Source organism: Capsicum annuum, chromosome 10 (assembly GCF_002878395.1).
Source record: "Capsicum annuum cultivar UCD-10X-F1 chromosome 10, UCD10Xv1.1, whole genome shotgun sequence".
Lineage (NCBI taxonomy): Eukaryota > Viridiplantae > Streptophyta > Magnoliopsida > Solanales > Solanaceae > Capsicum > Capsicum annuum.
In genome coordinates, this window is record NC_061120.1 from 221,623,719 (window position 1) to 221,641,019 (window position 17,301).

At 36.2% G+C, this 17,301-nt stretch overlaps 1 protein-coding gene across 1 annotated transcript; it reads left to right on the forward strand.

The window, feature by feature from the left end:
* Positions 1-3,773: 3,773 nt before the first annotated feature.
* On the forward strand, positions 3,774-17,070 carry LOC107844735 (nucleolin-like). The gene is made up of 12 exons (XM_016689092.2): positions 3,774-5,792; positions 6,404-6,493; positions 6,571-6,807; positions 7,015-7,236; positions 7,323-7,434; positions 9,365-9,523; positions 14,436-14,494; positions 14,604-14,680; positions 14,785-14,864; positions 14,977-15,017; positions 15,957-16,005; positions 16,816-17,070. Exons 1-12 carry the CDS (start codon positions 3,891-3,893, stop codon positions 16,818-16,820), a joined length of 3,033 nt encoding a protein of 1,010 aa, XP_016544578.2. The 5' UTR covers positions 3,774-3,890; the 3' UTR covers positions 16,821-17,070.
* Positions 17,071-17,301: the final 231 nt, after the last annotated feature.

Below are 17,301 nucleotides of genomic sequence, written 5' to 3' on the forward strand. Positions count from 1 at the left end.
CAAAGAAAACATATGATTCTTTTTTTGGTTTAGATGGTTTTTGATTTGAGATGCTTTAATTTGTGGTTACCTTAGATTCTTGCTTAGAGCACATGGTGATTTCCCTTGGACAAGGTAATGAAAAATTCCATAGTTACTTCCTTTTTATTGTTAGAGTGCACACAAATTTTGAGGCAAGTAGGATGTATAATTATTTCTTCTTACTTTAAAGTAAATGAATTTTTGCCGCAATATATATCTATTAATAAAAATAAATTAGAACATAAATTGTAATTTATTTTCCGTGTTCAAATCTCACCCCAAATCTTAAAAAATACATAGTATGCCGGTTATAAGAATCTACTATAAAAGTAAAGATATTAGAAACTAAGTGTAGTGACTCAGTAAGCTTATCAAATTATACTTTATTATTCATGTTTTTGTGATATTTTCAGTTTTCAATTTTATTCATGATTAAGGTGAGTCCTTTTATACTCAGCATTCGGTATTTGAAAATATGTTCAACTTCCGTTTTACTTATTGCATTCATTCGCACATACACATTACATTCCAAAAATATTGATCATATCTACGTCTGCGTGGCTACATTGTTTACTAGTTATAGCTCACAGAATATAATTAGACTGTTCACAACTTCCAACCAGAAGGTGATGAGTTCTCTTGATTCGAGGACTTGAGCCAACTACAATTTCAGTATTATATGTTTTATTCAGTTGTATTGATTAGGGATAGCTGGGGTCATGTCTCGACTATCTATAGTCAGTATTAATAAAGGCTTCATAGACTGTTAGTTAGAGTTGATGTATTGATCGATTTTAGTTTTCTTTTGCATAATCAGTGTTGTAAATGTTTTAAAAACAATATTGTATTGAACAAGTTTAGTTAATGACATCTCTTCCGCTTTATTATTTTCAGTTTTATGTTATTTATTTGGTTGCTCACAAATTATGCCGATATTATGGGTTAGCTTAGGATCATTTATAGTTTTTAAGCATCGTGTGATATTTAGGGGTAGTCTCCAGACATTACAACACTTCAAATATATTACTTATAAACTACTTGATAAGATTGTATGAGAATTGAGGACCTTTAGATAGTTTTATAACTAGTTGAATTATCCTGTTTATAAAAAAATAGTACTAATTAAGAAATTCATATTGTATGTCTAAATAAAACTTCACCTTCAAATCATTTCACTAGGATCATATACACAAATGCCCTTATTTAGGAGCGGAATAGTCTTAATTTTTACCATTTATTTAAATGATTTATAATTTTTGTCTTCATTTTTTGACAAGTGCAGAGCTCATGAAAAATAACATTCAGCAGGTAAATCTAACAAATTAGTTTCACTGGATATTTCTCTAGATGACTGATTAAGAGGCCTTCTTATGTGTCAATCATGATATTTCTTTATTCTTACGTCATATACAATTTAGATCTATATATTTTTTCAGCACGTCATTTGCTCAGAAAACTTATCCATTAGTTCTAGAATCTAGATACACAGAGAATTGCATATCAGATATTTGAACATAGCTAAAATAGAATCAGATTTTGTAATATATATTTTCTCTAGTTTCATGCTTTTGTGTTATCGCATTCTGTCTGTAAACAACCTACCAATGCTGCACATTGAAAGATAAGTATATTTATTCGTTAAAAAAATTCGACTAATAAAATCGGGGAAGGAGTATATTTGTCGTATTTTTTGTGGGTCGAATCGAGCGGGTTAGACTATGATGTATTTTATTTTTAAAAATTTGAGATTTTTTATTAAAAGAAAGGGTACAGTGTGAAAAAAATTCTTAACAAAGAGGGTAAATTTGATTTTAAAATATGATATCGAGGGTAAATTTAGTGCCAAAATATGATGAAGAGTATATTTAATCAATTTTTCAAAGTATACGAGTAAATTTAGCTTCAAAGTATGACAACGAAGAAAAATTTGATCGTAAAATATGACAAAAGATATGTACTATATCTTCAATTTCTTAAAGTAAAAAAGTAAATTTAATCTATTTTCATAAATAAAAATATGTAAAATTAGTAGGAAAATATATAATAAAAAAGCAAATATTAGCAACAAAGTGTACTAGTATACTCCATAATAAGACAACTAAATTGAAAAGGAAAAAGTTAAAAGAGTATTGAATAGAAAGTTGAGAGGGTTTTTCGGTTAATAAATGGTTAAATATATATATAAGCCCCATAACTATTCGACTTTTTCTGTATAGGTACCTCAATTAAGGCAGGTACTTATTTAACTCTTTACTCCATGAAACATTTCAATTGAACACAATTGCTGACATGGCACTGACATGGCGTGGCATGTGTAATACACTCTCCAGTAGGAGAGTGAGAGACGATAATTCATAAAAAAGAAATTAAACATAAAAAATTCAACCAATTAAAAAAAAGACATATTAAAGAATTAAAAAGAGAAAAAAAAAACATCATCTTCTCCATAACTCTACCTTTTTTCATTATTTTTACATCAAAAAAATAGCATCGTTTTCTTCTCCGTAACTCACTATTTTCCATTATTTTTACATCAAAAAAATAGCATCATTTTCTTCTCCGTAACTCACTATTTTCCATTTTTTCTACATACAAAAAATAGCATATCTTCATAACTCCTAAATTCTCAAAGCAAACATGCGAAAGATTCTTCCATGATGTTTATCCGAAAATCCACTCCCAAAAATCTCCACTTGTAAATGGCTCCCTCACACCTCCATGTATATATATATTTTTTTGTGAAACACAACCCGACCGACTTCAACATTAATCAAGACAAATGTAATTCAAATTCATGGTCTTAGAGAAGCAACAATAGTTTGTTACCATCTATCAACATTCAATGTTAACTGAAATTGCAAACCAGGTTAACAGGAAACAACGTACTCATTAGTAGCAAGAATTTTTGACTTGTAATTCGAAATCCTATAGAGGCCAAGAAAAAGAACAGGAAAAAAGTTCACACCTCCATATCTCAAATTCAATAAAGAAACCAACCCATCAAAGAGCACCATGAAGAACAACACACCAAGAAGCTAATACTAGCAACCTTCTTAGTTTTCACCTCACTCTTCTTTTTCTCCACTTTCTTGCTACTTTTTGGTGCGGGCGCTGCTGCCTGAGGTTTCGATTTCAAAATCGAAACCGATTCTTCCTCAACATTATTACCATTATCACTTAACGAAAAAGTAGTCGACTTTTGAATTTTACTTGCGTTATTCGAATCTTCACTACACTTTTTCCTCTTCAATATCAAGCTACATTTACTTATAACAGTATTAACACACCCAACTTTAAATTTCTGTTAAAAAATAACATCACAAATTTTTACCTGAATTTGGAGAAAAATGTATTGATTTATTTGAATCAGATTGATAATTCAACCCTTTTGAGAAATTTGAATTGTTCAAAAAAAAATATTTCTCTATGTTAAAAAATGGAGAATCATTTTTTTTTTTCTTGTCTACTCAAAAATAAAGAAAGTAAGTTTGAAAGGGAAGAAAGAGGGAAGGGAGAGTAAGGATCGGGCAGATTGAGTTTATTTTGGGGAGGAGTATTAATGATTTTGTTTAACAAAAATTTAGATTTAATTATATTAGAAATTTATTTTTATAATTATTTTAAATTAAAATACTACATGTAGTTATTTAATTTGTCATTTTATCACATCATCAATATGTATATTATATACATTTTATATTTTTTATCACATCAATAAATTGGGCTCAATTGAAAATATTCATGAATGAGCAAAAGATTCAATAGGTAACTAAGGTTAATTAAGGTTAAAAAAAAAAAATATGTATTCTGTCTTAATAAATCGCAACAAGTGACTTATCGGGTGCCCCGGTTTTAGCAAAAAATTAGCAATGCCGCCGAAAGCTTCCTCGTTGTACCGGTTTGGCCGCACCAGATTGACAGCCAGAAAATCCACCGGCGATGCCAAATCCACCGCCCAGAAATCTTCTCCGCCTCCTGAACCCGATAGAATTGTTCAAAAGGATAGTCAATTGACGAGCAACTCTACCAATTTTGAAATCAGTGAGCATCCGGAGACCTCTCAAGTTCCAGCAGCAAACACCGGGGAGACCACCGTAGTTGAGTTGATCTCGACCGATGAAGCTGAACAAGTCACCCCGGCGAAAGCTGTGGAAATTGAACCTGTCGGGGAGCAGAAAGTAGGTAAGAAAAAACTGGTGAAAAGGATTGTTAAGAAGATTGTGAAAAAGAAAGTACTCAAATCGGTTGCAAAGGCAAGTGGATTGATCCCGGAAGATGCTGACGCAGAAGCTGTTTTGGATTCACTCGATGTTGAAAAAGCTAGCTGTGGAGGCACAATTCAACCGGCGAGTGAAGATTTAGAGCCTACTAGTGCTGCTACAGTTGGTGACTCGGAGAAAGGTACTATTACTGCTGAGGTTATGCTAGGAAAAGATGTAATAAAGGACTGTGAGGTTAGTTTAACTGAAGATAAATTAGAGCCTCCAATTTCGGATGCAAAGGACAATTTAGGAGGTTCGCTTGAGTCAGGAAGTGTAGTTCCTGATCCAGAAAAAGGTAATCCCCGTTCAGCAAAGATTGTCAAGAAGATTGTGAAGAAGAAAGTGCCCAAATTGATTAGCAAGAACAGTGGAAAGACTGAGGAATCAGAAGGAGGCAGGGAAAATGCCGACACCGGAACTGTTTTGGATTCATTCGGTGTGGAAAAGGATAGCTCTCGCGGCAAAATTGAATCAGAAACTGAACATTTAGAGCCTACTAGTGCTGCTACAGCTGATGACTCGGAGAAAGGAAATTCTCATCCAGTAGAAGCTGGGAAAGGTACTATTGTGGCCGAGGGTATCTTAGGGAAGGATGAAATGAGGGATTGTGAGGTTAGTGTTATTGAAGATAAATTAGAGCTTCCCATTTCAGAATGTAAAGATGCAAAGGACAATATAGGTTCCCTTGAGTCAGGAAACATAGTTCTTGATTCAGAAAAAGGTAATCTTCCTTCGTTAAAGGTTGTCAAGAAGATAGTGAAGAAGAAAGTGCCCAAACTTGTTGCCAGGAAAAGTGGAAAAAGGGAAGAATTGGTGAAAGGTAGCAAAAATGAGGTTGCAGAAAATATTTTGGATTCAGAAGGTGTTGAAAAATCTAAACCTAATTCTTCAGGAACTGAAAACCTAGAGTCTGGTAAAGCTGTTTCTGCTAAAAGTGAGGAGTCAATGAATCTCAGTTTACATCTCATGGATGTTGAGAAGGCTACTAGTGCTAGTGAGTTTGGTGCAACTGAAAATACATTAGTGCCTTCCATTTTGGATCACAAAGATACTAATGTTATTGAGAATGATAACATGGATTCTCTTGAAACACAAACTGTAGTTCTTGATTCAGAAAAACGTAGCCTTGACGTTTCGACTAGTCATAATGTGGATTCGAGTAAGGATCAAAATTTGGGTCAGTTGGGAGAGGAAGGGTATAGTCAAGGCACGGAGGAAACAAAGGAAGCTGTGGATACTTCTCTGAGGTTGAATGAAGGAATTTTATTGAGTGGGGAAATGGAGGCATTAGAGCGGAAAAAGAGGCGGAGGACAGAGATTTTCATTGGAGGATTAGACAAGGAGTCTAAGGAAGATGATCTGAGGAGAATCTTTGGTGAGGTTGGCGAGATTGTGGAGTTAAGACTAATGAAAAATCGTGAAACAGGAAAGAACAAGGGGTTTGCTTTCGTTCGGTATGCTTCTGCCGCTGATGCAAAGAAGGCTGTTGAAAGATATTCCAAAGTTGAGGTAATGCCATTTGGAATCGCTTACATGTAGTCTTTTAAGTAGAGCAAAGTTTGTTCAAGTAGTGCAGTTGGTTCACTGTTTGCCTACACCTACAACTAATAAATGTGGCAAGATTTGTATTTATTTTTGAACGTGCTATCAATTTCCTGGATCCTGTAGAATATTTTAACTTTTAATTCAACTTATCTGTGTTTATCCATAAAAATTTGCCGGAAGCTTATGTAATAAATTTGCACTCTTTACCATGTGAGATAGGTCTATAATTTTGGCATTTATTTGAACTATTTTTGGATACCTAGCTTGAAATGGATATGGCTACAAACACTCTTTTTTCCTGGTTGATAAGTGGTATGATTAACAATTCTTACGATTTGCTTTATGTATCCGTACAAGCTATAAGCTCTATGGTTTGAGGAATAATCATGCTGTTGGGTTGTATTCTTGTGATTCTTGGTAATCACTTGATTTTTCGTAGTGCACACAAAATTTACGGCCTAGAGAATAATATATTTTAGCTTACTGGTGTTATCCTTTAGGATAGATAATTGCAGTTTATGCACTTAGCTGTTGTATGTGATGGACTAATGTATTTACTTGATTTTGTAACCTAGATATCTGGGAAGCAATGTGGTGTATCCCTTGTTGAGGGTAAGGACACAATATACCTTGGTAATATTGACAAGAAATGGAAGACTGAAGACGTAAGCTTTACTGTTCGCTGCTGATTATTGTAAATCCTCTGGGTTAAATGTCTTCTAATGAGTTTATTTCTGGACAGTTGATTGAACTACTGAAGAAAGCTGGGATTGAAAATATCGATAAGGTCACAGTTATGGCTAATCCTAATAACACCAAGCAGAATCGAGGGTTTGCATTTGTTGAACTTGAAACAAGTAAAGATGCTCAGGTTGCTTTCAGTAAACTCAACAAGAAGGATGCTTTTGGGAAACATGTGAAGGTAAAAGTTGCATGGGCACAACCTTTAATCGAGCCAAATGAAGAAGAACTGCTTAAGGTTAGTTGTGGTGGAAGGTTCTGGAATTATTATGTTGATGCTTATTAAGTTGTTTACAGCAGTAAATACTAGAGATGCATGGGGGAGGAAGCCTCAATTTGTTCTATTTTATTTCTTTTTCTTTCCCTTGCCTTCTAGACTAACAACTTTCATCTGTAATACAACTTTTATTTGATTGAAGTACTTAATTGCTTTGCTTTTGTCAAGGTTAAAGCAGTTTATGCTGAATATTTACCTTCCTCATGGAATGAAGAAAAAGTGCGAGACTACTTTGGCAAATTTGGTGAAATTGAGAGTATTGTCCTTGCAAAAGATCTTCCTTCCTCAAGGAGAAAAGATTTTGCCTTTGTCAATTATATAAGCCGTGAGTCTGCTCTTGCGTGCATTGAGGCATTCAGTCATGTACCAGCCAACGACAGTGGATCCAAGGTTTCACATTGTTTCTGTAATTCATCATTAAGTTATTGCGAAAATTGCTTTGCTTATGATCATTTTCAATGTTGATTATATTTTAGGTGAACATGAAGGTATCTCTTGCTAAACCCATGCCGAAGAGTAAGCAAACTAAACGTTTAACAGTTCCTACTAAAAGGGAACCTCGTGAGGAGAAGAAAATACAGGGTCAATGTGAGTTTTTTAAAACCCTTATATTTGTAATTTGATGATAGTTTGGTAAAAAATTGTTTGCGTTGTGGCATAAACCCTTCGATGAATCTTTTTTTGTAAGAAAAGAGAGGAGATTCTTGGGGAATGAATTGCTTGATTATTACGTCAAGTATGTTGGTATTCCAACATGTTCACGAGTAACCAATCAAGGAGAATACATGTGTCATTTTTCTACTTAGATAATTACCAGCACTCTAAATTGTTAGCCTTTTTCCTTTAAGTTTTCAACCAGCAAAGGTGGATAAGACTTTGTTAGTTTTATTAAGATTAAGACATCTGAATCATAGTACACATCTGGATATTAAGATGCTGTATTAAGATATGAATACTAAGTAATTAATATTATTTGTTTTTTCAACATCTGAATGTACAAAGTTTTTATCATTATTGAAATTCATGAACATCAATTAAAAAGACAGCACCAATTCTTCTAATACTACAACAATAACAACAACAACATACCCGGTGTATTCCGACAAAAGTGGGGTCTGGGAAGGGTAAAGTGTACGCAGTCCATACCACTACCTCATACCACTACCTCAGGCAAAGTAGAGAGGTTGTTTCCGATTGACCCTCGGCTCAGGACAGATTCATCTAATACTATATCAACAATATATTATAAAAATAATTTTATAGTGGTCAGTGGTATGGTTAATAGTGGTGGTTGTGGGTGCTAAATGGCGGTTGGATAGTTGGCGGTATTGGTGGTTGTGGGTAGTAGCTAATGGTGATGAGGGCTGATAGTAGTGGTTAATGTTAGTTGTTGATGGTGGTATTGATAGTGGCACTGATAATAGTTGTGGATGATGGTGGTAGCGATGGATAGCGATGGTTGGCTATAAATGCTAGTGACAGATGCTGGTGGTGGTTGTGCTGATGATTGTAAATGGTGGCTAGAGGCAGAGATGACTCGTTGTGGTGATTGTCGATAGTGATAATTGTGGCTGAGATAGTGGTTGTGCCCGATGGATGGTGTACTGACCATAAATGGTAGCTAGTGGCAGTGACGTCTGACTTTGATGATTAATGGTGGTGGTGATTACTGTGGCTAAAGGATGCATAATAAAAGTTGAAAGGATTTCTCATCAGGGGGAAAAAGCATTATATTGACGAAAAAGAATATTACTATGTTTCTTTTACTTGAACCTCATTTGTTTGCTCTTAACAAAGGTCTGAATCTTAATTTTAGATCACAAACATTTAGTGTGTTTAATAGGTCTAAATCTTAATCATTCAGAGCTCAATCATTAAGTGTTTTTCCTTTATAACCACTTAGTGAGTTTATGGATCTAAATAATTTTCATGTACAAAAAATTTTTAACTTTTTTTTTCTTTTTTGAAAAAGGTAAGTTTGAAAAAAAAAATTCACATCATTAGGATACTTGTGATTCAAGAATTTATGCAAAGAATGTATTTCATCACTACTCGATCCACTTTTATCACTACCCATTGTCGTTGCCGCCCCTCACTATCAACTACCACCATCTCAACCAAGTTGCATGGTCATTTCCTTTATTGTTTATCTTAAGATGAATTTGAGATTGTCATGTTATTGGAAGTATATGAAACTGTGATGGTGTAATATTAGCAAATTTGGCCAGAAAGCTGGGACCTTCTGTCAAAATTTTTGTTCAAATGCTTTTTGAATTTTTTTTTTTTTTCTGGATAAAGTAACAAACTGTATATAAATCATCAACACAAACTGTTGGAAGCCAAAATGAAGTGCTTACATCAGTGGATCCAAACATAAAGTATAAATGAAGGCTTTTTGCCGTGTCAGTTCTTTTACTGAAAGAGGTTCTTCTAAAAAATATGATATTTATGGAGTATTGAGTCTTGATAGCAGCTTTAGTCTTGTTTCTAATGATTAATTCCTTTCTCGTGGTTATAGCCATCTTGAAGAGGCATGAATCCAGCAAAATGGTGAATTACATGAGAAGATATGATGAGGGTCATAGGGTCGATGGAGGATCTTCTACAACCAGTGAACTTTTGCACCTTTTGAGACAACAAGGCCCAGCTTGTCAGCTCCATCCCGGTTTGAACATGGGTAATTTCTTATCTTTGACTTTCTTTTTCCACATGTCATTCGACATAATTTGTTGGCCTAGCTTTCCATTTTAAGTGTTCTACTAGTGTAACTTATTTTCTTTAAATAAGCTAAAGATTAGTGTAACGTACTTGTTCATGTACTTTTTACAATGAACTCCTCCTAAACTCATTACCGTTTTGATAATTTAGTATAAAGCTACTTAGAGTAGAATGGCGTGTTAGGGTAGAAGAAAAGTCCGGAAAGGCATGAAGTTCTGCAATATGCCATCGGCAAGGGATCATTTACAAGCTCAGTGCTGAGACATCTCATGAATTTATTCCTAAATATAGCCCCCGGCTAAGAAGTTTTGTCCATCCAATCTTATATAGGGTGGGAAGTTATTATGCTTTATCTCCTTTCTTATTTCTCTGTCTTAGAGATTGGTTGAGTGTTGTTGGTTAATCTGTCTTTTGGTAGTTTAAAAAGTATTTTGGTGAAGAGGGTCAAGTGTTTCTTTAGTTACGCTAGAAGTGAGAAACTGTCAGCTAAAGCAAATTTCCTTGAAGGAAAAAACTCTAGGAGGTTTATTTTATTAAGGTGGTGTCCGGGTGATTTGCGTGTCCCTACACTAGAATTTTATCATATGTTTGTTACCTTCCACCAACACAGTTACTGGGCAACTCAACACTTACTAAATGGAAAGAAATCACCTGGCATTTTGTTTTGGTGCTGGGATTTGAGCTTTGATCTCTCATGGTTTCGCCTACTTCGTTGGCCCATTGGCTCCTAAAAAAATGGACTTCAGAACCTCAGTTTTCTTTTATAACGAAAGAAAGAAAGCAGGAACTTGAAAGTAACGTCTAGTGCCTAGTAGCGTGTCTTAGGCATTTGAATCCTGTAACGAGAAGCAACTTAAGTGCTAAAGGGGCATGAGACAAGATCAGTGCGGTCAAGCTTTTGGTTAGTAACTTCACTGAATCGCTTCGTAGGCACCTTTGATGTCGAAAGCATGCTTAAATTGCATTGTAAGCCTTAAAGCAAGTCATAACATCTGATGGGTGCTAGCCTCACCCAACCTGCACTCCATGGCTAGGCGTGTACTTCCACTGATCTGTGACAACTCTTCTACTTTTTAATGTAATTAGTTTAGTTCTGAAGTCATTAAGCTCTTGATTGAAGGGATTTGAAGAACTCCCTCTAAGTGATATATTAAGTGTTTGCGGACTGTTCACCACAAAAAATTGCGTACAAACTAAGAAGTGGTACCAAATTGAAATTGCAAGCTCAAGGCGACGAGAGGACCTACAAGAATTCTCCAAATCCAAGGTTCAGGCCCTCAATATCTAATGTATATATTATATAGAAGTAAAGGAGGTTGGTCGTAACTCTTGTTATACAGAGTTATCAGGCTGTTGCGTCGGGCCATTTGAATAGGAAGATGCATGGAAGAATTCACTCTTGATTTTTTTTTTTTTTTTCAAAATGAAAATGGTAACAGTATATAAAAGTAGCACTTAAGGAAGTGTTAAACCATATTTACAGGAAAAGAATAGATGAAAGGTGATCTGTTACACTAGACTACCTTACATATCTGCCAGAGACCTTGGACTGTCTACATGGCTTTCTATATACCAAAAGTAAAAATCATTAATTTTAACTTTCTGCAGTGAATTGTATTATATTGAAAAATTTGCGAGTTCCTCTCTTTCCATATTGGCACATGCAAGCAGGAACAAACCTCCACCACTATTCATGTCTCACTCTGTCCCCCTTGTTGTTCCAAAATCTTAGCTGATCAGCAGAAGTAGCAGGCATAGTCCATATAACCCTGCCAAGTTTAGGAACGGAAGCCACAATTGAGTAGTGAAAGGACAGTGCATAAACAAATTGCTGTAGGGCTCTAAAGCTTTCCCACATAAAACATTCCCTGAAAAGAACTGAAAGTCCCTTGTTCTTAAGTTTTCTTTAGTTAGGCAAGCTTCTCTAGCAACCCAGCCATGAAAAGCATCCAACCTTGGTAGGATCTTTAGCCTTTCAAATGCACTTCCAGTTCACAGTGGATTGATCTTTCTATGAAAGGTCAAGTTTAGCAGATTTAACAGTATAATTTCAATTCCTGTTTTTATCCAAGAAAGAGTGTCTTCTTCCTCCTTGAGGCCTATGAACGAGTCCAAAGTAGCAAAAAAATCATTGGTTCTACCAGCTCCCAATCATTCAACCCTCTCCTGAAGGCAATATTCCGACCATTCAATTCCCAAGCACTATCCAGTTTGATATTAGGAAGTGAGGCTATAGAAAAGAACTCGCGAACATGTCTCGCAGTGGCCCAGGACCTACCCATTTATCAGGCCAAAACGAAGTCCTCCTCCCATTGCCCACCCTTGTGCTACTATTCATTTGAAAAGAATCCCATAGTTGTCTGAGAGCTTTCCAGACCCCTATCCCATCAGGGGTGTTAACTGCACTTGTACACCACTGATCTGCTTGAGGATATTTTTCACTGATAACTGTTCTTCAAAAAGCATCAGCTTCAGACTGTGCCTCAAGCACTCATGAGCAAGATTTGAGTATGTGCTTTTAAGTTCTTTGTGCCCACGCCCTCTTCCATTTTTCTGGTAATCACAGTTAACCAAGTGTATGTTCCTCTTATCTCTGTTCCCCTTCCATATGAAGCCTCTCCTTAAAGCATCAATTCTATTCCTAACCTTAACTGGTAATGGAAACAGTGACATGACATAAGTTGAAAGTGCATAGTACTGAATTCACCAGAACCATGCTGCCTCCCAAGGACAAATATTGACTCTTCCACGTTGCTAGCCTCTTTCACACCTCTCCAGGAACCCCTCCAATTATCTTGTTTTTTATATTTTGATTGCTGATATGTGGTGTGTGTCAAGGATGCCACTTGGCACCCTACAATAGCCAGCTAAAACCTGAATATTGTGAATCCCGTTGACAGGGCACAGACAGCTCTTTCTTTCTCCAGTTCATGTAGCCCAGATATTGCTTTAAAAACTACTACAATAAGTTGCAGATATTTTATTTGTTCAGCTTCAACATCACAGAAAATCAAAGAATCACGAACATACAATAAATGTGTAATGGCAAACTGTTAGTTTCCCTGTTAGGCATAGAGAAGCCCTTCAACCAGGTATTCCTCTTTGCATACTGAATCATCTGCCTTAACCCTTCCAAAGCGAGCAACAAAAAACTTCTGGCGAACCATTTACCAACTTTGACAGTTCTTAAGCAAAAAGAGATCCAACGAGTCCATTTTGTCCCAACCCCAACATCCTTTAGAATTTTAGCGGATACTTCCAATTGACATGATTGTATGCCTTCTCAATAGCCAAATTGTCTCACTACTTCTCGTCTTTTGGTGTCTAACTTGATGAGTAGAGTGCCTCCTACCCCATATCGAACTTGTTTCGAGATGTAAAGGCATGGCACCTTGGCCTAACTCAACCCCAAAAGCTAGCTCATGAGGAGGGGATTATTCAAGTCCATAGAAGCAAACACCCATTCATTCCTTAACTAATATGAGACTCTTAACCCACTCTAACACCCAATTCACACCTAAGCCTAACTGGGATGTGGGATGTGGACTGGGAGTCCAAACGGGAATGTCTCTGATACCATGTGACGATATGACACCTAGGCCTAACTCAACCCCTAAAGCTAATTCATGAGGGGAGGATTGCCCAAGTCCATATAAGCAAGCCACCAGTCTGTTTCCCAACCAATATGGGATTCTTAACACTCTTAACACCCCCTTCACGCCCAGGCTCAATTTGAGCGTGGATTTGGAGCCCAAACGGGGATGGACCGGCTCTAATGGCATGTAAAGATATGGTACATGGGCCTATGGGCCTAACTCAACCCAAAAGCGTAGCTCACAATAGGAGGATTGCCCCAATCCATATAAGCAAACCACTAGTCTAATCCCAGCCAATGTGGGACTCTAACCACAACGAGAATGCACGTGTGTCTGATACCATATGAAGATATGACACCTGAGCCTAACTCAACCCCAAAGCTAGTTCATGAGGGAAAGATTGCCCAAATACATACTAGCAAACCACCGGTTTGTTCCCCAACCAATGTAGGACTCTAACCCACTTTAACGATATCTTAGTTTTCCATATGTGCTTGCAAGGTAATTCTTCGATTTGATGATTTGTTTGGTTCAAAGCTCTAGGCTACACTAACTTTGTATGCCCAACTTCTATGCCTTTCCACCAAAATCAATCAACACCTTCATGTAAACCACCAAAATTTCCCAAAAAGTTGTAAATATCAGTCACCCTGTTCAGCTCCCAATCATTAGGCATTCTTCTAAATGTAATTGCACTTTAATGCTCGTCTCAGTTGCAACATGTGCTTTTTAACCTTTCCTTATAGTGTCTAAGCGAATGGGACAGCTTGCGTGCACCTCGACTAATCCACCAGAATGTCCTTTCATCTCAATCATTTATTGGTGTCAGGATCAGATTTCATGCATCTGTTATTGTACTTGAACAGTCTTAAATCTTCTTGAGACAGACAATTGCCTCTGCTAGACTTCTTATTGCTAATATGTAGTTATGCTAATCCCATAGCAGAACTTTCTCAACAATTATTGGTTTTCTTTTTCTATTAATATGCAAGCCTAGTGTTGTACTTATACGAGAGGGGTACATCAAGTGGAGTATGCCTGGGAACTGGGACTAACAGATAGAAGAGTGACCGAGGGTGGGTGGAATCCAGATATAGATATTTTTTGAAACTGAATCCAGCAACAAGATTGAGGATTTAAGGAAAAAGAGATTGAGGATGTATTTACCTTTTTATTGCTCTGATGCTTTCTATTTGTTGTATATACCCCCCTTTTTTCTCCTTCTTCCTGCTGTATATAATTGATATTTGTCTCTTATATTTCTTGTCTGAGAAGGCCCAGGTATTAACCATCAGTACTCGTTATCTGGAAGCAAGCGGCCGTTTTCAGCTGTGGTAAGTTGCAAATTTGGTCGCATTTTTGCTTCGTTTATCTCCTTGTGTCCCTTCCGCTTCTTATATAGACATATACTTTTATTTGAGGCACCTCCTTCTGCCTATGCAGGTTGATAATCCACATCGTATGGATTCCAGTGGAGTTTCTAGAGTGCGGGTAGAAAGATCTTTCCCTACAAACCAAAGGTTCATAGCATTGTCTTTGCTAATGGGCGTAATCATATAAAGTAGATATAACTTCTTACAGATACTTACCTCAGTAATTTTGACTTTGTACTTTTTTCATTCAGTGTGCTGTCACATAGTCGTGGACCACTTGGTACACCATCCTTTGCCTATTATAGCCAGCAAGGCAGTGGCCATTCACCTGGTAAGTTGATGCTGCAACTAGATGGTTCTTGTGATCATTTTTGACCTACAGTAATTTCTGCCTTGTTGAGTATGCCGAGTGGTTAAGCTGTCTACTTTTTGGGTCTTGTCAGGTTCAGTTTATGGGGTCGAACGCTTTCCGAATTCCTTTCAGGTATCGAATATTGAATGATCTGTGGTCATTGTTACTGTTAGCATTCTGTTCATTGGAAACCCATATATATCAAATTCCACTTCTATTATAAACTAGTAGTACATTACATCTGGTAGTCTTACTAAATCGTGCTCTAATTTATGCTACCGTTGTATGTTCCTTGTTTTTGAATTTAATGGCCTGAGTACTGCGGTTGTCTTTCTTAGATAGTTTATTGCTTGATATTGCAAGTGGATTGTAGTGTACCTCCTTGTTCCGGTATCAAACATTGTGTAAATTACACTTGCTATTGTGGGTATCTTCTTTATATGAAAGTACTAACTGTGGGCCATATCCAAGTCTTACAGAAAAGAAATAAGAGGGAAAAAAGTTTCCTGTGTGGCATGTAATAGCTTTCCTTGGGGAAGATCATGTTGACAGACCAACTCAACATGACATGTGAACAGACCTAGGATTTTTATAATGCTAACCGGTTAAGAAATGGAAAGCCTGTTCCTTAATAGTACATTGTTTTTTTTTTTTTTTGAAGTTAAACTACCTGATTACGGCAATTATTTCCCCGCAAAAAGTTCTTAAGCTCAGGAGAGTAACTCCTCGGGGAAGTATTATTGATGATACCTAACACTAGCGTCGAAAGAAGTTCAAAATTTCTTCATTCTATTTCTGAAAGGATGTAAAGCTCCAGCTATTGAGCTTTGTGCTAAACAATAATAGAATTTCGTAGCTGTATTTGATAAAGTACTGCACATATACATTATTATCAATTTGTTTTAATCGAGACCTTCCAGTATAATTTGTTTCTCTACTTTCTGAGTTGAATTTATAGACATTTCTCATTCTTTTTGAACATTAACTGAAGATTGAGATGCTAGAGACTGAAGTTTTCCGAGTTTTGAATCAGCATACAGTTTCTGATCGTTGTTTTTGTTGGTCTTGCAGTCTCAGGTCCGTGGCCCTTATGGTGGATATCATGGCATATCTCGTAGATGTGAGTAAACTGCTTTTGGTATCTTATTTGGTTTGCAGTCTATTATACTTGGTTGATTCTTTGAAACCAGTCCAGTCCACCTGCCTTTCTATAAATTTAGCAGATGAGGTGTTCCTAATGCTCAGATGCTATGTATATGAATCCTGACTAATGTAGTCACAAGTAGTGGGTCGTCTCAAATGTTGATTTGTTTTCCTGCATGTGTTCTTTCATTTGCTTTTTCTATTTGTTTGGGTGGTCACAAGATAGTGTCCAATGAATCCCTTCCTTGCATCTGATCTGAACCAACAAAGTCACATGGTGATGCCTATAAGACTCTTGATTCACCATTTGTCAAAATTCTTGTCATAGCATTTTTTTCTTTAAAGTAGCGCCATTCAATTGTGGTGCCTCAGAAGTTTGTTGAAGACGAAGACTCAAATTTCCATCATGATCTTGGATTTATGCGAACCTCGTATTAAGTTCACATTATCATACCTGTCCTTTTGGATCTTATAGCAGGTAGATTCACGTTTGTCTAATGCACTATCAATGTTTGGTTGAGTTTCTTGTTAAGTCGTATCGTAGTTGTCTCTTAAACACATGGTCTCCAATGTCTTGGAATTCCTTGTAAGGTTTAGTTTATGTCGCATTGTTGCTTCAGCTTTTATAATTTCTGCTGAACATTATATATTAGTAGTTGACAGAAGAATTGAAATACAGTCGATAGCTGGCACTAGTTTCTGTTAATGATGTGCTGATCTAATCCACTGTTTATCTTATGTTTCATTTTAAGTGATCTTTATTGTCATTCTTCATTGGTTTCTACAGATTGAAGGAGTGATTCGAGAATGCTGCTGAACGATATTTCTAGCAAGAATTGTTATACTGACAAATTTGGAATATCCATTTGGGAGTTCTGAAATGTAAAGCTAACATATTAGTATTAACTTTGTTTGCAAGTTCATATTAATGTGCACATGTTTGGGTAAACACCCCACGCACTTCCTGTATGCTCTGCAAATTTTGGCTATTTGTCTCCTGTCAAGTATTTTCTGTTATGAATTTTTCCAGACGTCGTAGTTACTTCTATGTTGGCAAACTTTTTGATCTTTTCCTTTTGTTAAGTTCAGAAATAGTCGAGCAATCAGCTCAGATAGTGAGCAGAATATTTACTGGTTGGGATTTTTTTTTTTTTTTTTTTGGAGTAGATTCAACCGTTTAAACGAGGAATAATTGTCACAATACAGAAATAAGAAAAAAAATCAGTGAGAATTGTTTCCTAGAATTAATCAAACAGCCAACTTAGACTAACTT

Excerpts from the sequence above, each read along its gene's own strand:
- LOC107844735 (XM_016689092.2), top strand. The coding sequence starts at position 3,891 with ATGCCGCCGAAAGCTTCCTCGTTGTACCGGTTTGGCCGCACCAGATTG. Across the intron at positions 9,524-14,435 it reads CCATCCCGGTTTGAACATGG|GCCCAGGTATTAACCATCAG; the intron begins GTAATTTCTTAT and ends TTGTCTGAGAAG. Across the intron at positions 14,681-14,784 it reads TCTTTCCCTACAAACCAAAG|TGTGCTGTCACATAGTCGTG; the intron begins GTTCATAGCATT and ends TTTTTCATTCAG.